The sequence below is a fragment of the Physeter macrocephalus genome, chromosome 19 (genome assembly GCF_002837175.3).
Source record: "Physeter macrocephalus isolate SW-GA chromosome 19, ASM283717v5, whole genome shotgun sequence".
Taxonomy (NCBI): domain Eukaryota; kingdom Metazoa; phylum Chordata; class Mammalia; order Artiodactyla; family Physeteridae; genus Physeter; species Physeter macrocephalus.
In genome coordinates, this window is record NC_041232.1 from 48,608,278 (window position 1) to 48,631,261 (window position 22,984).

Sequence of the window (22,984 nt, forward strand, 5' to 3'; positions counted from 1 at the left end):
CCAAGTCAGTACCCCAGCCCGCAAATTTAGAGGGCAACGGGGGCTTATGAAATGACAACAGGGGTATGGTAAAGGAGGCTACCAGACAAAGACGGAGAGGCGGGCGGCACTCTCGCCTCCTGACGCTGCCACCCCTGCCCAGGAAAGCTGCTCCGCTCAGACTATCGTCTGAAGTGATCGCCGCCTCGCCCGCGGGGACTGCGCGGGACCCGGGGGAGGGGCCAACGGCGGGGGCAGGGTCGCCTGCGCGCCGGACCGGACGCGAAGGCACCGGAACCCTTCAGACGAGGGCACCTGTTTCCGGAGGGAGCGCTTAACCCGACGTCAAAGTCCGCCACGTTGGGAAGCCGGTTTCCGGAGTCTCTTTTTGTCACCGGGTCTCAGCGGCGTAGAGGTGGCGGTGGCTATGAGGCAGAAGCACTACCTTGAGGCTGCGGCGCGGAAACTACAAGATAGCTGCCCGGGCCAGGCCCGCTATCTCCTGTAAGAGAGGGAGGGAGGGGGAGCGGGAGCGGGAGGCTAGCCGCTAGAGGATGTTTCCTCGTCCCTTATGAGTCTCTTTCTCTTTTGCAGCTGGGCCTACAGTTCGTCACACGGTAGGGAGGACGCCCGTTGGTTGTGGGTCAGGCTGTCGTCACCCCGCTCGCCTTCATTCCCCACAACGCTCAAGATGATCCAAAAGAATCGGATCGACCCACTGCCATAATAAACCCCCTCTAGAGGCGTCTCAGTTTCGTAAAAAATCCAAATTCCTTAACGTGCCTTATCTTGCCTGACCTATTAGCGGCATTTGACGCATTGATCAGTCTACTCGAAATAGTTTCCTCAGTTGGCTTCCGGACCATCACAAAGTTCACCTCCTACCTCTTTAGCCAGTACTTCTGTTTTGCTGGTTTCTTCTAATTTCCCCAACTTACAAATGTTGGAGTGTCCCAGGACATCCCTTGGACCTCTTTTCTAGCTACACTCAATTCTTTGGTGACAGTTTTTCATCCACTCTCATGGCCTTTAAATTCTGCATACTGAGGACTTGCAAATTTATATCCCCAGTCCAGACCACTTCCCCGAATCCTAGACTCATCCAGATAAGTTGACAACTTTTTTTGAATATTATGTTAGGCGAAAATTCAAGCTTTATCCCCCAACACAACAACCCGCCTCCTCCAGTTATTCCCATTTCAGTAAATGGTAACCCCATCCTTAAGAATTAGCTCAAAAACCTAGGAGCCACTCTTGACTCACTAACAGCCTTCCTCTCCAAGCCAGTACGCTAGCAAATCCCACTGGCTTTAAAATATATCCAATATCTAGCCACTTCTCTCCACATCCAACTTAACACCCTGGTCCAAGCCATCAGTTTCTCTCCTGGATTATTGGCAATAGCTCCCATGCATTTCTACAGTCCAGTCTCAATCCAGCAGCCAACGTGAGCCCAATAGAAACCAAAGCTAGATCATGTCACTTCTCTGCTACCAACTCTGAAATAACTGCCCATCTCAGAGTAAAAGTGAAAATCTTTTAAAGGGACTTCATGGCCCTATGTCATAGGTCTGCATTACCTCTCTGACCTGCTCTCCCTTTTGTTCACTGAACTCCAACCACTGCCAGGCCCCCGTGCTGTTTCACGGCCTTTGCACCTGCCCTTCCTTCTACCTGGAAATCTTACCTCACATATCTCCTTGGATTCTTCCTTCACTTCCTTCTGGTCTCTTGCAAATGTCACCCCACAAAGCCTTCCCTGGCTGCCCTATTTAAGATTATAGCAGCTCCATCGCTACGCCCCATTCCCCCTTTCCTGTATTTTTTTTCTCCCCAGCACTTAACATTTGGCATTGTTGTATTTATTGTCTCTCTGCATGAATTGTCCTTTGTTCACTGTGGTATTTCCCACACCCAGAACAGTGCTTGGCACTTAACTGTCACTCAGTAAATATGAATGAATTTTACATTTGGCAGAGCTAAGTTACGAACATGGTCTTTAGCTTTTTGTAGTGCTGTCTATCCCTAGCACTTAACACAGGGCTCACCAATAAATATTTATTGAATAACAGATAGTGTGCCCACCTTCCTTTTCAGCATCATCACCTTCACACCTCCCCTTTCCCTAAATAACCATGCTTGCTTTTTCACTGTACTTGTACCTGAAAGCCCGTTACCAATAATAGATGCCATTTCCAAATACAGATAAGAGTTTACAGTCACCTGTGATGACTTTTTTCAAGCCTGCTCAAAGTGTTTCTGGCTAGTCTATGCAGAGTTTAATAATTTTCAGGGCATTTTAATCATATTCTGTTGCAGTTTTTACCAGTCTTATCTTTATTTACTTAGGGCTTCCCAAGAGCGTGAGTTCTATAAAGATAGCAACTCCTTTACTTCCATACTTATGTCTCCACAGCCTAGCATGGTAGACGGTCAGTGAATGCTTTCTTGATTGCATAAAGGTCCTGGGGCAAGTCTGTTGTCCTGTTACCTTGTACTGCAGACAAAGCCCAGCTCACAACCACAAAATTGTGCTAATTGTTTAAAAAGAAAAGTCACAATATAATTTGTTATTTTGTGATAAATGTGTTTGTAAAATTGATGAGACATACAGCCTTTTTTACTTGGTAGCAAGTAATGAACAATGTAGCAAAGGGTGGGGACTTACCTATCTGTTGCTAAAAGGAGTAAATGGATAGAATTATAGTGTTTTGTAAAATAAATTATTGCTGATTTATGTTTTTGTAAATTCTCATATTTTGAGTTTGCTAAAGGAAAATGTATATTTGCTTGTATTAAATAATATACTCTTTTGCATTTATAATATTGATAGTTGCAGTAACAAAATATTCTGTTTGCTGACTTGTGAGTTTCATTTGTATAATTTTAGATGATAAAAGCACTTTTGAAGGAACATGTCCATACTGTTTCCAGTTGCTGGTTCAGGATAAGTCTCGAGTACGTCTCAAACCCAAACCCAAACTGACACCCAAAATACAGAAACTTCTTAATCGAGAAGCAAGAAATTATACACTCAGTTTTAAAGAAGCAAAAATTTTGAAAAAGTACAAAGACTCCAAAAGTGTATTGGTAAGATTTCAATTCCAGTATGTATAAATAAACCAGAATTTTCTTTTCTTTCACTTAAGATGAGGTTAAGAATTAGCCTGAATATAACTCAGAGGTTTGTAGTAGTATATTTAGATTGTCAAAATATATACATAGAATTTCTTTCTAGTGATTACTGTTTCATCAAGAGTACAGCTTATTTTTGTTTTTCACAATTACCTAAAACCAAACATCGTGAACTCTCAATTGCCCAGATCTTATTGCTGAGCACAATTATTTTCACAAAGTTGAGAATTTCTTGAGCTCACCCATGTGACTTCACCTGAACTGCAGTTACCACTAAATTATTTTTTCACCTAATGGTTCTTTTCTTTGAACAGCAGTATGTATTAGGTATACATAAGGCTCTTGCCTTATGTATTAGGTACCAGTGTTACTTCTTCAGTCACCTCCGCTCCATGTCAGAGTATGTATTTAAGTTTATGCCCAACAAAGGTAAGTTCATCTTATGTTCATTCATCAAACATTTATTGAGGATCTATCTTATGCCAGACAATGCTATGTATTGGGGATGTTAAGTGCAATAAAACAACCAAAAGCAAATTACTCTGGTTTACTATATAGAGACCAGTATCAGATACACTTTATCTGCATGTTTTGTGTTAACATTTATCAACTATTCGAGTGCTTGCTTACTACCAGGCACTGTGCTGGGCATTCTGGACATTATGACAGATTATGTCTGGCCCAAGACTACAGTCGGTAATAACTTAGATTGGAACTGCCATATTTAGGAGTTTACCATAATTGGACAGGTAAATGAATTTTGCTTTGTCATAAAATTGATTATTTATATGAAGCATAAAGCAACTTAAGTAGACCTCTGTAAATGCATTTTTACCTGTTCATGAACATCAGAGTACTTCTCAGCTAAACTAGTTTCTGTTAATTTTGTTGAGGCCTGGGCTGAATCCTGTGCCTTGTGAGTCAGATATGTAGAAGAAAGGCATTTAACTATAAAATGAACCATGTGTTGAAAAATGAATCCTGAAAAGAAAGTCAACCTCTATCGCTAATGAAGTAAAGAAGTATGAGAATGTGAGGATTCATTTGATTGGTTTTATAAATTGCTTTAAACCTGTATTTACAGAATAAAGGTTTGAAGGAGTCAATTAAATTTTCAGTGATATTTTGCCATGTTTTATTGGGAAAAGGCTTGGAGTTTGTCTGCAAAAAAATGCTAAAAGTAAAAAAAAAAAAAAAAAAAAAGCTAAATGTCTACTATTGTTATAAAGAACAACTTTCCAGATGTTAAAGGGTATCATTCCCAGTCTCCTCCATTCCCCCCCAAACACGGTTTTACGTTGAGAAAGTAAAGACGTTATCATCTTTAAAAAGGTGTTTTAAATTATATACAAATGTTTAGCCATTAACTTTTTATTGAAGATTTTCTTTTAAATTTGTGTCTTGTCTGATTCCTGCTGCTAGTTTACAAGCTTGCTGAGGGCAGCCTTTCTTACTCACCCTGTAGTACCTGGTTTAGTCCCTTATGTATATGAATTTAATGAGCATGCAGTTTATTGGATTAAATTATAAGAGAAATCAGACCCACTATTTCTTCTTTTTATGGCAGTTGATTACTTGTAAAACATGCAACAGAACAGTTAAACATCATGGTAAAAGTAGAAGCTTTCTGTCAACATTGAAGAGCAATCCTACCACTCCTGCAAGTAAACTCAGCCTAAAGACCCCAGAGAGAAAGACTCTAAGTTCTGCAAAGCTAAATCATGATATGTCTGGTTCCAAAGCCAAGAGCCCAGCATTGATTTTCAGGTATCTTAATCCATTAAGCTATTTAAATTACCAGTGTTAACCCATGAGTTCTAATTTCTCTGTTAATACACTCCCTGAAATTGCCATGCAGTTGAGGAAGTCATCACTGCACTGACTTCCAGGTGTGTTCCTCTACTTCCAGTCTCTCCCTGGGCCTGTTCCCAGCTCCCTATTAAATATATCCACTTCCCACCCCTACATGTCCCCACAGGTAACTACTCAAACCTGCCCATCCTCCTAAGTTCCTTATTCCGTAAATGAACATGCCCTTCTAGACATTCTGACCTGAAATGGTGAGTATAGTTGACAATCCTACTCCCTCAGTCTTGGTCCAGTTAGTTGCCAGTTTCTATCCATCCTGCTTCCAAGGTGTTTGCAGCTATTCTTTCCTTTTTCTCCCTGCTGCTGCTATCTATTCAGGTCATTATTCACTCTTTACCAGGACTACTACAATAATTCCCTGAGTCTTCCTGCTCCTAGTTTCAAGCCCTTCTAGTCTGATATATATATATATATTTTTATAAATTTATTTATTTGTTTACTTATCTTTCACTGTGTTGGGTCTTCATTACTGCATGCAGCCTTTCTCTAGTTGTGGCGAGCAGGGGCTACTCTTCGTTGTGGTGCGCGGGCTTCTCTTTGCAGTGGCTTCTGTTGTGGAGCATGGGCTCTAGGCTCATGGGGTTGCTTCTCTTGTTGCGGAGCATGGGCACTGGGCGTGAGGGCTTCAGTAGTTGTGGCACATGGGCTCAGCAGTTGTGGCTCATGGGCTGTAGGGTGCAGGCTCAGTAGTTGTGGCATGTGGGCTCAGTAGTTGTGGCACGTGGGCTCTAGAGCGCAGGGTCAGTAGTGTGGCGCACGGGCTTAGCTGCTCCATGGCATGTGGGATCTTTCCGGACCAGGGCACAAACCTGTGACCCCTGCATTGGCAGGTGGATTCTTAACCACCGTGCCACCAGGAAGTCCAAGTCTGATATTTTTTAAAAGCACAGTTCTGATTAGAAGCTTTAGCACCTCACTCTGTAGCATTTGGAACAAATACTCCAACATGGATTTCCAGCCCCCACTACCTGGCACCAACCTGTCTGCCTCTCTTACTTGCCTTAATCCATCTTATGTGTCAGCAAAACTGAACCACTCACAGTTTACTTTCCTGCTCTAAACCTTTGTTCTTGCTCTTTCCTGTATCAGAAATTCCTGTGGAAATCTAACTGAATAGGGATTTATGAAATGATACTAAGTTAACTGTGTGACTGGGCACATGTTTTTAGTAATCCTCAATACACTATTCACTATGCTAATCAATAAATTTAACTCCATAGAAACTGTGAAAGGAATTTTTAAACAAACATTTTGTTACAAAAGAGTCTGGTAGTTTCTTGAAAATCAATAACAAAATTCAGCAAGGACTGGATTATTTGTTTTTACTGAATTGAGGTTTTTTATATTGGGTTTGACATTTTAAATTTCAAGTCTAGTTTTCTCTATATTCCTAGTTATTTTGATGTTTGGTACAATAGGAATTCATCATGGAAGTTTCTACTTTATTGGACATGTGCAGATAAAAGAACATTTGGCATATTTAAAATAATTCAGTTGTATTTAGACCAGACTCCTCCTTAGATATATGCAGGAAAGAGAAAGCTATTTCACATTTATCATGGATGGGGAGTCAGAAGGGGGATGAGACTGACAAACCCCAGATATTGTTTGGGGGGATGAACACAGTTAGAAGGAAGGAAGTAGAACGAGGCATAAATACACACATACCAGATGGGGAATCATCTATTCAGTGGATATTTTTAGAGGGCCTCCTCTGTGCTTGGCACTGTTAAAAAGCACTGGAATATACAGTTAGTCGTACAAAGTGTCTGCCCCATGGTGCTTAGATTGTAGGAGCGAAAATACAATGGAATGGTACCTATATGTGTAGGTTGATATTCTTCACTTTTGAGAAAGAAGTGGTCTTGAGCTGTGAAGAAAAAATATGTTTTTAAAGTCCTTGCTTAGAACTGTCATGAATCTTGGTGTCAGACTTAGAAGGAATTCAGACCTGATGACACTTTGCCTTTAGCTTTCTCTTTCAGGTAGTGATAGAAGCTTCCGGAACCACCCATTATACCTCCTAAATGTTGCCTGTAGCCTGTTTAGTGAGGAGATTTTTTAATAAAATGGGAATGACTTTGCTGGGTACAGCCACTGCTCATATATGACCATAATTACGGAAGAGTAGAAAATGATATTAGTAGCAGGTATCTAGGCTAAGAAGGAAGAACTGTTGTTTGTCAGTATACCTAAGTGTGGCTTTATGTTTCTTTTCAGAACAGCTACATCTGGACAGTCAACACCCATTTGCTCCTCAAAGAATGTGAGCAAAACAAAGAAACACTTCTCTCAACTAAAAATGTTGCTTAGTCAGAGTGAATCTGAAAAGAATCCAAAGGTGGACTTCAGAAATTTCTTATCTTCTTTGTAAAGGATGGACTATGAAAATAAGAAATGTTTAATGTAATTTCTGAAACTAAAGTTAGTCAGAAAACCTGCTTTTTAAAGAACTTATTTATTCTTAAAATACATGGAAACTAGGGTTCAAGAGCAAACTTTTCTTGGCATTCTTCAGTGTTTATGGAGAAAATACCTCATTAGAATGAAAAACTGAAACCTGCCTACCTCACCAGGTGATTGTGAGGATCAAAAATATATGAAAGGTCCTTGTAAGTAGTAAAGATATATATGGAATTGAGTGGTTATATTATTATTTTCTCCTCCCTTAAGTTTTCATTATTTATGTCATTTTCTTTCATAAGGAAATTGAGATGTTTATGAGAGGTGTGCTGCTTTCTAGGTGTCTGTAACCTTATTGATAATTCAGAAAAACTATAAAGTATAATATTTCACCATAAGTGGCATTTCATTTGCTCTGGTGACTTATTTTTAGGCCTAAAATTTACATCAGAACATAACATGGGAAGGCAGAGTCAAGATGGCAGAGTAGGAGGACGCAGAGTCCGCGTCTCCTCACAACTAGGGCACCTACCAGATGCTGGTGGGGGACCTCGACACCCAAGGGTATGGGAGGAACCCCCAAAAGACAAGGCAGAACATGGGAGGGGGAGCGAGGGGAGAGGAGAAGTGGAGGTGGAATGGGACTGGCACCCCTGAGGGGTGGTGGTAGGGGAGGGGTTCCCATGCCTCGAGAGGCCCACTCACTGCGAGGGGATCAACAGGGATGTGGAGAGACCCTCGGGGGTTCAGAGGATCGGAGGGGAGCACAGCTAGCATTTCCCCCGCCCACTTGGGCCCCAGGGAGCCTGCTGGGGTTACGGGCCTGGTCCTCCACCCTCCAGGGCCCCCTCTGGCTGTGTGGGGGCGTTGGAGGATGGGGGAGGAAGAGTAGAGGTGAATGGGGAGGGACCCTCGGGGGTATGAGGATTGGGGGGGAACGTAGCTAGCATTTCCCACACCCACTTGGGCCCTGGCGAGCCTGCTGAGGTCCTGGCCCCGATACTCTGCATTCTGATGCCGGCGGCACTCCAGGGCCCCATCCAGCTGTGCTGAGCCTAAGCCCCGCCCCCACTTGGGCCTTTTCTGGCCCTGTGGGTCCTGAGCATAGGCCCCAGGCCCCTGCCTAAAGCCCACCCTTGCCTAAGTCCCATGCCCTGCCTAAGGCAAGGCCTTTCTGGCTTTTTTTTTTTTTTTTTTGCTATTTTGGTTCTGTTTTATCTTCTGGTTGTTGTTTCATTTATACTTTTATTGTTTATAATATATCTGTTAGTTTTCTAATTTTATTTTATTTCTTATTCCTTGTTATTGTCCTGCGCCATGTTTTGTTTTGTTTTTTTGCCACGTGGCTTGCGGGATCTTGGTTCACGGGCCAGGCGTCAGGGCTGAGCTCCTGTGGTGGGAGCACTGAGTCCGAACCGCTGGACTAACAGACAACCTCAGACCCCAAGGAATATTCCTCGGAGTCAGGTCTCCCAGAGTTCCTCATCTGTGCACCAAGACCCAGCTCTACCCAACTGTCTGCAAACTCCAGTGCTGGAAGCCTCAGGCCAAACAACCAGTAAGACAGAAACACAGTCCCACCCATCAAAAAAAATGAGACGACAAAAAAATATACTACAGATGAAGGAGCAAGGTTAAAAACCTACAAGACCAAATAAATGAAGAGGAAATAGGCAAACTACCTGAAAAAGAATTCAGAGTAATGATAGGAAAGATGATCCAAAATCTCGGAAATAGAATGGAGGCACAGACTGAGAAAATACAAGAAATGTTTAACAAAGACCTAGAAGAACCAAAGAACAAACAAATAGAGATGAACAACACAATAACTGAAATGAAAAACACACGAAGGAATCAACAGGATTATAACAGGCAGAAGAACAAATAAGTGAGCTGGAAGATACAATGGTGGAAATATCTGCCAAGGAGCAGAGTAAAGAAAAAAGAATGAAAAGAATTGAAAACAGTCTCAGAGACCTCTGGGACAACACTAAACTCACCAACATTCAAATAACAGAGGTCCCAGAAGAAGAAGAGAAATAGAAAGGGTCTGAGAAAATATTCAAAGAGATTATAGTCGATCCCACATGCCACGGACTGGCTGGGCCCGTGAGCCATGGCCGCTGAGCCTGCGCGTCCGGAGCCTGTCCTCCGCAACGGGAGAGGCCACAGCAGAGGGAGGCCCGCATACCACAAAAAAAAAAAAAAAAAAAAAAAAAAGATTATAGTCGAAAACTTCCCTAAATTGGGAAAGGAAATAGTCCAGGAAGTCTGAGCTTCCAGGAAATAGTCTTGGAAGTCTGAGCTTCCAAGTCCAGGAAGCTCAGAGAGTCTCATACAGGATAAACCCTAGGAGAAACACACCAAGACACATATTAGTCAAACTAACAAAAATTAAATTCAAAGAAAAAATATTAAAAGCAGCAAGGGAAAAGCAAAATATAACATATAAGGGAATCCCCATAAGGTTATCAGCTGATTTTTCAGCAGAAACTCTGCGAGCCAAGGGGTGGGGGGGCAGGACATATTTAAAGTGATGAAAGGGAAAAACCTACAACCAAGATTAGTCTTCCCAGCAAGGATCTCATTCAGATTCGATAGAGAAATCAAAAGCTTTACATACAGGCAAAAGCTAAGAGAATTCAGCACCACCAAACCAGCTTTACAACAAATGCTAAAGGAACTTCTCTAGGCAGGAAACACAAGAGAAGAAAAAGACCCACAAAAACAAACCCAAGACAATTAAGAAAATGGTAATAGGAACATACATATTGATAATTACCTCAAATGGAAATGGCTTAAATGCTCCAACCAAAAGACACAGACTGGCTGAATGCATACAAACATAAGACCCATATATATGCTGTGTACAAGAGACCCACTTCAGACCTAGGGACACATACAGACTGAAAGGGGATAGAAAAAGGTATTCTATGCAAACGGGAATCACAAGAAAGCTGGAGTAGCAATACTCATATCAGATAAAATAGACTTTAAAATAAAGCCTGTTACAAGAGATAATGTTCCATGCAAATGGAAATCAAAAGAAAGCTGGAGTAGCAATACTCATATCAGATAAAATAGACTTTAAAATAAAGCCTGTTACAAGAGATAAGGAAGGACACTACCTAATGATCAAGGGATCAATCCAAAAGAAGATATAACAATTATAAGTATTTATGCACCCAAAATAGGAGCACCTCAATACATAAGGAAAGTGCTAACAGCTATAAAAGGGGAAATCGACAGTAACACAATAATAGTGGGGGACCTTAACATCCCACTTACACCAATAGACAGATCATCCAGACAGAAAATTAATAAGGAAACACAAGCTTGAAATGTCACAATAGACCAGATAGATTTAACTGATATTTGTAAGACATTCCACCCGAAAGTGGCAGAATACACTTTCTTCTCAAGTGCACACAGCACATTCTCCAGGATAGATCACATCTTGGGTCACAAATCAATCCTCGGAAAATTTAAGAAAATTGAAATCGTACAAGTATCTTTTCTGACCACAATGCTATGAGATTAGAAATCAATTACAGGAAAAAAACTGTAAAAAAAAACCCACAAACACATGGAGGCTATACAGTGTGCTGCTAAATAACCAAGAGATCACTGAAGAAATCAAAGAGGAAATTTTAAAAAACTTAGAAACAAATGACAGTGAAAACACGACAACCCAAAACCTACGGCATTGGGCTTCCCTGGTGGCGCAGTGCTTGAGAGTCTGCCTGCTGATGCAGGGGACACGGGTTCGTGCCCCAGTCCAGGAGGATCCCACATGCTGCAGAGCGGCTGGGCCCATGACCCATGGCCGCTGAGCCTGTGCGTCCAGAGCCTGTGCTCCACAATGGGAGAGGCCACAACAGTGAGAGGCCCACGTACCGCAAAAACAACAACAACAACAACAAAAAAAAACCTACGGCATGCAGCAAAAGCAGTTCTAAGAGGGAAGTTTATAGCAATTCAATCTCACCTCCAAAAACAAGAAAAATCTCAAACAATCTAATCTTACAACTAAAGCACCTAGAAAAAGAATAAAAACAAAAAACCCCAAAGTCAGTAGAAGGAAAGAAATCATAAAGATCAGAGCAGAAATAAATGAAATAGAAATGGAGAAAAAAATAGCAAAGATCAATAAAACTAAAAGCTGGTTCTTTGAGAAGATAATATTGGTAAACCTTTGGCCAGACTCATCAAGAAAAAACGGGAGAGGATGCAAATCAATAAAATTAGAAATGAGAAAGGAGAAATTACAACTGACACTGCAGAAATAGAAAGGATCATAAGAGACTACTACAAGCAACTACATGCCAATAAAATGGACAACCTGGAAGAAACTGACAAATTCTTAGAAAGGTAAAACTTTCCAAGACTGAATCAGGAAGAATTAGAAAATATAAACAGACAAATCACAAGTAATGAAATTGAAACTGTGATTAAAAATCTTCCAACAAACAAAAGTCCGTTTTGGAAGTCCTAGACATGGCAATCAGAGAAGAAAAAGAAATAAAAGGAATCCAAATTGGAAAAGTAGTAAAACTCACTGTTTGCAGATGACATGACACTATACATAGAAAATCCTAAAGATGCCACCAGAAAACTACTAGAATGAATTTGGTAAAGTTGCAGCATACAAAATTAATGCACAGAAAGCTCTTGCATTCCTATACACTAACAATGAAAGATCAGAAAGAGAAATTAAGGAAACAATCCCATTTACCATTGCAACAAAGAGAATAAAATACCTAGAAATAAACCTACCTAAGGAGGCAAAAGACCCGTACTCAGAAAAAACTGTGATTAAAAATCTTCCAACAAACAAAAGTCCAGGACCAGATGGCTTTACAGGAGAATTCTATCAAACATTTAGAGAAAAGCTAACATCTATCCTTCTGAAACTCTTCCCAAAAAACTGCAGAGGGAGGAACACTCCCACTTTCATTTTACGAGGCCACCATCACCCTAATACCAAAACCATACAAAGATATCACAGAAAAAGAAAACTACAGACCAATAACACTGATGAAAATAGACGCAAAAATAAGCACAGGGAACTCTACTCAGTGCTCTGTGGTGACCTAAATGAGAAGGAAAACCAAAAAAGAGGGGATATTTGTATATGTTTAGCTGATTCTCTTTGCTGTACATTATAAACTAACACAATATTGTAAAGCAACTATACTCCAATTAAAAAAAATTATAAAATACCAATGAAAGAAGTCAAAGATGACACAAACACTAGCAAACAGAATCCAACAACACATTAAAAGGATCATACACCATGATCAAATGGGATTTATCCCAGGGATGCAAGGATTCTTCAATACACACAAATCAATTAATATGATACAGCATATTAACTATCAAATTACCCATGGCATTCTTCACAGAATTAGAACAAAAAGTTTTACAATTTGTATGGAGACACAAAAGACCCCAAATAGCCAAAGCAATCTTTTAACAAAATTCAACACCCATTTATGATAAAAACTCTCCAGATAGTTGGCATAGAGGGAACCTACCTCAACATAATAAAGGCCATATATGACAAACCCACAGCAAACATCATTCTCAATGGTGAAAAACTGAAAGCATTTCCTCTAAGATCAGGAATAAGACAAGGGTGTCTACCCTCCACTATTACTCAACATAGTTTTGGAAGTCCTAGACATGGCAATCAGAGAAGAAAAAGAAATAAAAGGAATCCAAATTGGAAAAGTAGTAAAACTCACTGTTTGCAGATGACATGACACTATACATAGAAAATCCTAAAGATGCCACCAGAAAACTACTAGAATGAATTTGGTAAAGTTGCAGCATACAAAATTAATGCACAGAAAGCTCTTGCATTCCTATACACTAACAATGAAAGATCAGAAAGAGAAATTAAGGAAACAATCCCATTTACCATTGCAACAAAGAGAATAAAATACCTAGAAATAAACCTACCTAAGGAGGCAAAAGACCTGTACTCAGAAAACTATATACTGTATAGCACAGGGAACTCTACTCAGTGCTCTGTGGTGACCTAAATGAGAAGGAAAACCAAAAAAGAGGGGATATTTGTATATGTTTAGCTGATTCTCTTTGCTGTACATTATAAACTAACACAATATTGTAAAGCAACTATACTCCAATTAAAAAAAATTATAAAATACCAATGAAAGAAGTCAAAGATGACACAAACAGATGGAAAAATATACCATGTTCTTGGACTGGAAGAATCAATATTGTGAAAATGACTATACTACCCAAAGCAATCTACAGATTCAGTGCAATTCCTATCAAATTACCCATGGCATTCTTCACAGAATTAGAACAAAAAGTTTTACAATTTGTATGGAGACACAAAAGACCCCAAATAGCCAAAGCAATCTTGAGAAAGAGAAACGGAACTCGAGCAATCAGGCTCCCCAACTGCAAACTATTATACAAAGCTACAGTAATCAAGACAGTATGTACTGGCAAAAAACAGAAATACAGATCAATGGTACAGGATAGAAAGTCCAGAGATAAACCCACATACCTATGGTCACCAAATCTACGACAAAGGAGGCAAGAACATACAATGGAGAAAAGACAGCCTCTTCAGTAAGTGGTGCTGGGAAAACTGGACAGCTACATGTAAAAGAATGAAATTAGAACACTCCCTAACACCATAGAGAAATGAAAATAAAAACAAAAATAAACAAATGGGACTTAAAAGCTTTTGCACAGCAAAGGAAACCATAAACAAGACGAAAAGACAACCCTCAGAGAAATGGGAGAAAATATTTGCAAAGAAAGCAATGGACAAAGGATTAATCTCCAAAATATACAAACAGCTCATGGACCTCAATATCAAAAAAACAAAAAACCCAATCAAAAAATGGGCAGAAGACCTAAATAGACATTTCTCTAAAGAATACATACAGAGGGCCAAGAGGGACATGAAAAGATGCTCAACGTCACTAATTATTAGAGAAATGAAATCAAAACTACAACAAGGTATCACCTCACACTGGTCAGAATGGCCATCATCAATATATCTATAAACAATAAATGCTGGAGAGGGTGTGGAGAAAGGGAACCCTCTTGCACTCTTGGTCGCAATATAAATTGATACACCCACTGTGGAGAACAGTATGGAGGTTCCTTAAAAAACTAAAAATTGAACTACCATATGACGCAGCAATCCCAGTCCTGGGCATATACCCTGAGAAAACCATAATTCAAAAGGACATGTGCCCCAGTGTTCACTGCAGCACTATTTACAATAGCCAGGATATGGAAACAACCTAAATGTCCAATGACAGATGAAAGGAAAAAGAAGAGGTGGTATATATATACAATGGAATATTACTCAGCCATAAAAAGGAACGAATTTGGGTCATTTGTAGAGATGTGTATGGACCTAGAGTCTGTCATACAGAGTGAAGTAAGTCAGAAAGAGAAAAACAAATATCGTATATTAACGCATATATATGGAATCTAGAAAAATGGTACAGATGAATCTATTTCCAGTGCAGGAATAGAGACGCAGATGTAGAGAACAAACATGTGGACACAGTCAGGGAAGGGCAGGGTGGGACCAACTTGGAGATTAGGATTGACATATATACACTACCATGTGTAAAATAGCTAGCTAGTGGGAACCTGCTATAAAGCACAGGAAGCTCAGCTCTGTGCTCTGTGATGACCTAGATGGGTGGGATGGGGGGTGGGGTGGGAGGGAGGTCCAAGAGGGAGGTAGGTATACATATAGCTGATTCACTTCATTGTACAGCAGAAATTAACACAACACTGTGAAGCAATTACACTCCAATATTTAAAAAAAATAACATAGTAACAGTTTACCTTAAGTCTTTCCTGGAACACAGATAAACATTTTTTAAATGATAGGCTAGGATTGTATTCAACCTTTTAAAAGCTCTTTAAATAAGCAATTTAGATACTTTAAACTATAATACGTTTCCAAGCCTCTTTGCTGCTTAAAAGTTTAAAACTTAAATTTTCTTAAGAACATACAATGAAGAAAGGTTAGTTTCTTCAATAAATGGTGCTAGGAAAACTGGACAACCACATGCAAAAAAATGAAACTACCACTATCACACCATACATAAAAATGAACTCAAAATGGGTTAAAGACTTGAATGTTAAGACCTGAAACCACAAAACTCCTAGAAGAAATCATAGGCAATATGCTCTTTGACATCAGTCTTAGCATTATCTTTCTAGATATGTCTCCTCAGGCAAAGGAAACAAAAGCAAAAATAAATGGGATTACATCAAACTAAGAAGCTTCTACACAGCAAGGGAAACCATCAATAAAATGAAAAAACCTGAATGGGAGAAGATATTTGCAAATGATGTATCTGATAAGGGGTTAGTATATAAAGGACTCATATAACTCAACAACAACAGCAAAAGTAACCTGTTAAAAAATGGGCAGAGAAGCTGAATAGACATTTTTCCAAAGAAGACATACAGATGGTCAACAGACACATGAAAAGATGTTCAACATCACTAATTATTAGGGAAATACAAATCAAAACCACAATGAGATGTCACTTCACACCTGTCAGAACTGTGAGTATCAAAAAAGGCAACAAAGTGTTGGCAAGGATGTGGAGAAAAGGAAAGACTTGTACACTGTTTGTTAGTAGGAATGTAAATTGGTGTAGACACTGTGGAAGACAGTATAGAGATTTCTCCAAAAATTAAGAATAGAATTACCACAAGATCTACCTATCCCACTTCTTGGTATTTATCCAAAGAATACAAAAACACTGATCTGAAAAGATACCTGTACCTGCCATGTTCATCGCAGCATTATTTACAATAGCCAAGATATGGAAACAACCTAAGTGCCCATCAACAGATGAAGATAAAAAAGATGTAGTAAAGCTGTTATTTAAAAAATGAAAATTAAAAATTACCTAAAAATATTACAGCGTATGTTGACGGCAATGTCAGTTGGTGCAGCCAGTATAGAAAAGGGTATGTAGGTGCCTTAAAAAACTAAAAACAGAACTACCGTATGATCCAGCAATTCCACTCCTGGGTATCTTCTGGAAAAAATGAAAACACTAATTCGAAAAGATACATGCATCCCAATGTTCATAGCAGCACTATTTACAATAGCCAAGACATGGAATAACCCAAGTGCCCATCAACAGATGACTGGACTAATAAGACATATATACACATACATATACATACAATGGAATATTAGTCATAAAAAAGAATGAAATACTGCTATTTACAGCAACGTGGATAGACCTAGAGAATATTATGCTTTGTAAAATAAGTCACAGAAAGACAAATAATGTATGATATCACTTATATGTAGAATCTAAAAAATAATATAAATGAATGTATATGCAAAACAGACTCACAGATACAGAAAACAAACTTGTGGTTACCAAAGGGGAGAGGAAAGGGGAAAGGGACAAATTAGGGGTATGGGATTAACAGACACAAATTACGCTATATAAAATAGATTAGCAACAAAGATATACTGTATAGCACAGGGAATTATACCATGAATCTTGTAATAACCTATAATGGAGTGCCGCGGAGCAGCTGGGCCCGTGCGCCATGGCCGCTGAGCCTGCGCGTCCAGAGCCTGTGCTCCGCAACGGGAGAGGCCACAACAGTGAGAGGCCCGCGTAACGCACACACACACACACACAAAACCTATAACGGAGTGTAATCTGCAAAAATACTGAATCACTATGCTGTACATCTGAAACTAACACAATATTGTAAATCAAGTATACTTCAATAAAATAATTTTAAAAATATTACAGTGTAGATACTTAAGTGAAAATGATAGTCTTATAAAGAGAAGCAGCATATGTGCAATGTAGGGCTCAGACTGAGCAGTTCTGATTCCTGGACCTCCATCTCTTTGACATGGCACTTGCTCATATGCTGATGAATCCTCTCAGCTACCGTAGTGCTTCCTGAACACAGCTCGCTTAGCTCTGGGCTACTTGTCTAGTCACGGGATGTGGAGACTGGAACATGTGACCAGAGAACCACTGATCCTGTGGACTGCAGCAAGCCTAACTGGAGGCCCTCACCAGCCAAAGAGGGATGGGGTGGGCAGAACCCTGAGAGGGAAAATCAAACCAACAGGAATGGGTGGGAAAGGGGCAAGGGGAGACAAAGATCTAATATTGCCTCATTTGTGTCCACAAAGAACTTTGGCACCAGATAGTTGACAATCTGTAGACCAAAATCATCTTCAATATACCCTGGTTCCATGCTGTCCACTATTGTCTCCCTCAGCACAGCCCCTGGGCTGCAACTGCGAAAGCACAATGGTGACTTTTAATGTGATCCCTACTCAGATTTTAGGACTCGAGTAATGTTCCTAGGTGGGTCACCCCTGAGAGGGACAGTGCCAGTGAATTAACTGGGAGTCAAAGTACAACTGCACATTTGAGACATTGCTCTACTTTTAAGCTGAGTTCTCTCACTTTCTCACCAGTTCCTCTCTTGCTTCCCTCCTGTTCCAGAAGAGGCAGCCTTCCTCCTCCCCAGCAAGGCCAGTCTGGCCATCGATCCTGGATTTCGCCCCTTCTCTGGCCCAGGGCCGTTGGCCAGTGGAATAGTCCTGCCTTCTTCATCTTCTCCCTCTCCTGGATCCTTACTCTCAGCCTTTAAAATTTTCTTTTAGTAAGCCATTTATTGATATATAACACACAGAGAAATGCTCAAAGCCCTGATCACAAGCCTTTGTACAGCTCTTTCCACACAGGAGCCTGGTGAGACTTGTGCCCGTGTGCCTCCCAGCCTGAGCTGTGAGGGCTGTAACCCCTGGGTGTAACTCAGATAGAAAGTGTTCAATATGCTTCCATCTGTCCTGGGACCAAACGTACAATTAAATATAAATAGGAATTTTTCTGAATAAAAATCAATTGCATATAATACTAGTTATTTGAAAAGAAAATCCCAATTTTTCTATAGACTACTTCTTTTAATTTAGTTTCTATTTTGTATTTTGATGCTTAAATTGTTACATCTTGGCCAATGAGAGGCCCTTTTAAGCTGACTTTTTTCTTTCAACCCCATCAGAACTTTGAAAGCATCTGCCTTGCTTTCTTGCAAAGAAAATTTCCAGACTATCTTCATTCTCTCAGTCATAAGATGTGGAAGCAGCCCCTCTCCAAGAAACCCTGCTACTTTTGAGCACAAATTAGTAGTGATGCCAGAAATAGGATGTTGGTGATACTTCTACTGAGGAATAGTAATAGTACCTAGACCACTGCAGAGGCAGAGCTGGAAAAGAGAAATTCTTAAAAATCCTGAGTTCTTATACTTAAAATTTAATTCTAGTATTACCATATGCCTACTTGAATGTTTTAACCCTGCAACCAAATATAAGTATCTTTTCTTTTATAATCTGATAAGCCATATATTGTACATTTAAATAAAATTAATTCTAAGAATTACTTGTTTGTTCCTAAAAACAAGTATGACCTTCTGGTTAAGACTGTAGTCTTTGTGGTCCTGCCTTGCAGAACCTGGCTGTGCCATTTATTAACTGTGTAATCTTTGGCAAATTCTTAATTTCTCTGGGTCTGTTTCCTAATATGTAAAATGAGGGTAACGATAGTACTTACCACATAAAGGTGCTGTGAGGACTCCATGAGATGGTACGTGAAAAACACCTAAGAGTGGATGGGATGTTGAAAGTGCTCAAGAAATTTGTGGTATTATCATAATTGATCAAAAAAATGGAAAAACTATGAACACCAACAATAAAACCACTAGATGAATAACAAGATCTAGCATTACCCTGTGGTGGTCGTCCTTTGAAAGCATCTCGTTAATGATGTAGGCAAATTGTTTTGAGGTATTTGTAAACATTTTTTGGTTTTATTTATATGGACAAAGACCCTCTTCTTGACCAAACTTTAGACAAGCTTCTCTGATCCCTCTTTTTGACTAGGCCTCATCCTTGGGCTTTGTATTTGGCCTGCCTAGCCCAGTTTTAGCAAAAAATCCTGCTAAGTCAGTTTAGCAATAATTTCCCCACCCTCAACATCTTTTAGTAATTTTCAATCCACCAATCCTCTTACTCTGCTCCTTGGCCATAAATCCCCAGCTGTCTTTAGCACAGAGTTGAGCTCCAACTTTCTCCCCTATTGGAATAGTCTTGATACCTATCACAAAGGTCCTGAATAAAGTCTTTTAACAAGTGTTGTTAGATTGTTTTTTTAACAATATCAACACTTGTCTAATATATCTTCAGTCTAAGTTCAGGTTCAATTCAAGGCAATTTGGTGTTCTAACAAGTGACAGATTTACTTTGGTGACTGCTTTCTTGAGGTGGCATGTAGGTAGTGGAGGTTAATGAAGTCTGACCTATGAATTCATTTCATGAAATGCAGAAAATCCAAGTGGTTCAATCTCCAGAGTTATGTACAAGAGGTCCTTACAGCCTCAACTGGGTCTTCCTGTAATGGCTCTATCCAAAGTTGTAAATACAAGATTTATATACATGTCTCCTTGGAATAATTCCAAATCATCTTTTACTTTTCTCAAGGACAGAAATTGTAGTAACACTTGTGGAATCAACATATTCTTTTATATATTGGGCACCCCAAAATGTTGGTTATAAATCTTGAGGTCAATTATCAATTGTCATTAAAGTTAACAGACAAAAGAGAACGCAGTGGTACAGGTGTTTAAAGTATATAGTTTTTGATATATTCAATTCAACCTAAGTCTTTTTAACCTTTTCTTGATATGAAATATTTAAAATTTATCTTTTTAGAACTATTAGCTTTTGAGAGAATATTTTCTTACTAATTTTAATATGCAATCACACACACATCAAATATACATATAATTTACACTATTTAAAGTATGTCTTTGAATCCTTAACTTTTAAAAATATAAAATCACCAGTCATAGCATTAGGTCTTATTCATTTCAGATTAGTTATTCCAAAATTTCACTCTGAATTTAGGGAAACTTCGCACAAAGATTGGGTAGTGGTCTTAAATATCTGTATTTGGGATTTTCGTTTCAGTATCTTGGAATTACATTTACAGTGTATGGATCTAAATAATTCTCCCTGTATTACTAGCTAGCTATAGTACCAGCTACTTTTTTTCATATACCCTCAGGGGCACACCAGGCAGGATACCTGGTATTTAAATATAATCGATAATTATATGATTAATGAAAAGAGACAGAAGTTTTTTAGGTAGGTAAAATTTAACTTTTTAATTTTGTGGCCAAAATCAGGACTATTTATTTAATAGTGACAGTTTTGGGGAGGTTTAAAGCAGTTTTTGTTGAACTCCCAAGTCAATACAGGCAATGCTTCTGAATTTTACATACCTCTTAAACTTCTGCTGTTGTCTTGATGAAATACATGACTGTTTGACAAATGGAATATAAAGGAGCAGCTGGGTGGCAGTATAGCTGACTTCAAACTTCTGTTTAAAAATCTAACTTGGGGGAGTTCCTGGTGGCCTAGTGGTTGGGATTCCAGGCTTTCACTGCTGTGGCCTGGGTTCAATCCCTGGTAGGGGAACTGGGATCCTGCAAACCGTACGGTGTGGCCAAAAAATTAAAAAATAAAAATAAAAATCTAACTTGACTTTTGGGTTTTGGGGAGAGCACACTCCACCGCTAAGATTCCAATCAGTGCTGTGTTGCTCCCTCACATCAATTCAGTAAGAATTTCACTATTCCCCTGAGCTTCAAGTATCTCTCTCTAAGGTGCAGTATCTTGACTACGATAAAAGTGCTCAGAGAGAATGGTCTACCTAAACTATTGCTGGCATACCAGTTCTATTCTAAAGAATTTACAAACTTTCTAACCACAGTCTTATATACACACATCAAATATGCTAATACTCTCTCTAGGCACTTCCTTGAAAACTATAGTACCTAAATTCTGACAAGAAAAAAACACTCACTCAGATCAGTAAGCCTAATGAAACCTGAGGTTATGAAACCTGGGGGAGTTTCCTAACCTCAATTAAATATGTAAGCCTTTAGGCTCATGCAGGGGAATTATTAATTCAATAAAAGCAAGAAAATATAGCAGATTCCAACAAATCAGTCCTTAGGTTAACCTGTGAACAGAACCCTCACTTGAGTCTTTAACTTAAAGGTCCAGGTCTGAGAGACACAGCCAAAGTTGGGTGAGGGATGCTCCTCCAAGGAGAATTCAAATATTTTACCTCAGCCAGTACGTAGTTCTGGCTGTTGCCTCAAATCCTTTACACAGTCAGAAATGGCATTCCTCAAATTATGTAGTTAAACAAACTAGCTGCTGCATTTACCCAAGAGTAAATCTAGCTAGTTAGCAGCAAGAACAAGTGGCATGCTCCTTGGTCTACAGTTCAGACAGATAGCTGCAATCTGTCCCACTCTCCCTGTCAGATAGTCAATCCCAGTCATGACAATATAGTGAAAGAAATCAGACTGCACATCATGTTTCATTTTTATATGCTACAGTCTTTATTTTACTGGTCCATACTTTAACTATTGTTGCAATTCAGTTCAGACACAGAGTTGGGTTTTATGAAACTAAACATCATGTTCTATCTATCACAGAATTTCCAACAACATGAATAGAATAAAAAAACTGCATCACCTTTTCAGCCACAGAGAAATGTGTGTGTATATATACATACTCACATACGTGTACTTACACATATAGCTGTGGCTTGGGGTAGGGGCTGCGGGGCAAGGAACAATCCTCAAGACAGCTTCTGTTGTTTGGCCCATGCAGCACATGCTTGAAATCAGGTAACTACGTTCTTCCTTAAAATCTTATCCTTCTTTCCAGTAGACCTAAACTTAGCCATGTTATTCAACATAAGTAAGATCTAATGCCTTCAGATTTCCACTGAGCAAAAGGTATGTTTATATATACTATTTCATTTAGTTTAATTTTCATTTAATTCATCAGTGTTGTTGTGTTCAGGTACAGAACACATTTTAAAAAATCTTTTTCATTGCTTATTTGACCCATGGTTAGTTGACAAGAGATGAATTCAAATGTCCTTCATCTTCTCTACAAAGCTCTAGCCAACGGCTCCCCATAGACATCAACCATTCTTTTCTCAGTGTTCCACAACATTTTTCATACCACTTGTATAGACTTATGACATTATAATATAGTCAGTATCTGTTTCCCACATTAGATTCTGAGTTCTAAGGGCAGAGCTGCATCTTACTCATGTTTGAATTCTCTCAGCTTCTGGTATGGTAACTTCCATATATTAAAGGCTCAACACATTCGTTCAAAAACCATAGAAACTACATTTGCTGTATTAAATGGAAAGGAGGTATTTATTTAGATACTATGCATCCCTATTAATTGGGCTTCTGACAACTTAGGTCAATGAAATCTTGAAAAGCTGGACTGGGAATTTTGGACTGGGAAACTACAGTTTTCTTGGGAATCTACAAACTCTGAGACCACCTTCCTCTTTCTAGTCACTACAGTTTAGTTGGCATCATTTTTGAAACTGTAAAGAACTCATTAAATTTCTTCCTATGGGCTTCCCTGGTGGCGCAGTGGTTGAGAGTCCGCCTGCCGATGCAGGGGAACCGGGTTCGTGCC

The 22,984-nt window shown here is 39.4% G+C and overlaps 1 protein-coding gene across 2 annotated transcripts; it reads left to right on the top strand.

Annotated features, from left to right (window-relative positions):
• The first annotated feature begins 328 nt into the window (after positions 1 to 328).
• C19H18orf21 (chromosome 19 C18orf21 homolog) lies at positions 329 to 7,619 on the top strand. 2 transcript variants are annotated; one of them, XM_024120975.3, is made up of 5 exons: positions 329 to 483; positions 574 to 596; positions 2,870 to 3,069; positions 4,682 to 4,881; positions 7,204 to 7,619. In XM_024120975.3, exons 1-5 carry the CDS (start codon positions 407 to 409, stop codon positions 7,355 to 7,357), a joined length of 654 nt encoding a protein of 217 aa, XP_023976743.1. In that variant the 5' UTR covers positions 329 to 406; the 3' UTR covers positions 7,358 to 7,619. The 2 variants fall into 2 exon arrangements, with proteins under 2 accessions (XP_023976743.1, XP_054936506.1); XM_055080531.1 differs by having other exon boundaries at positions 7,209 to 7,619.
• The last annotated feature ends 15,365 nt before the right edge of the window (positions 7,620 to 22,984 follow it).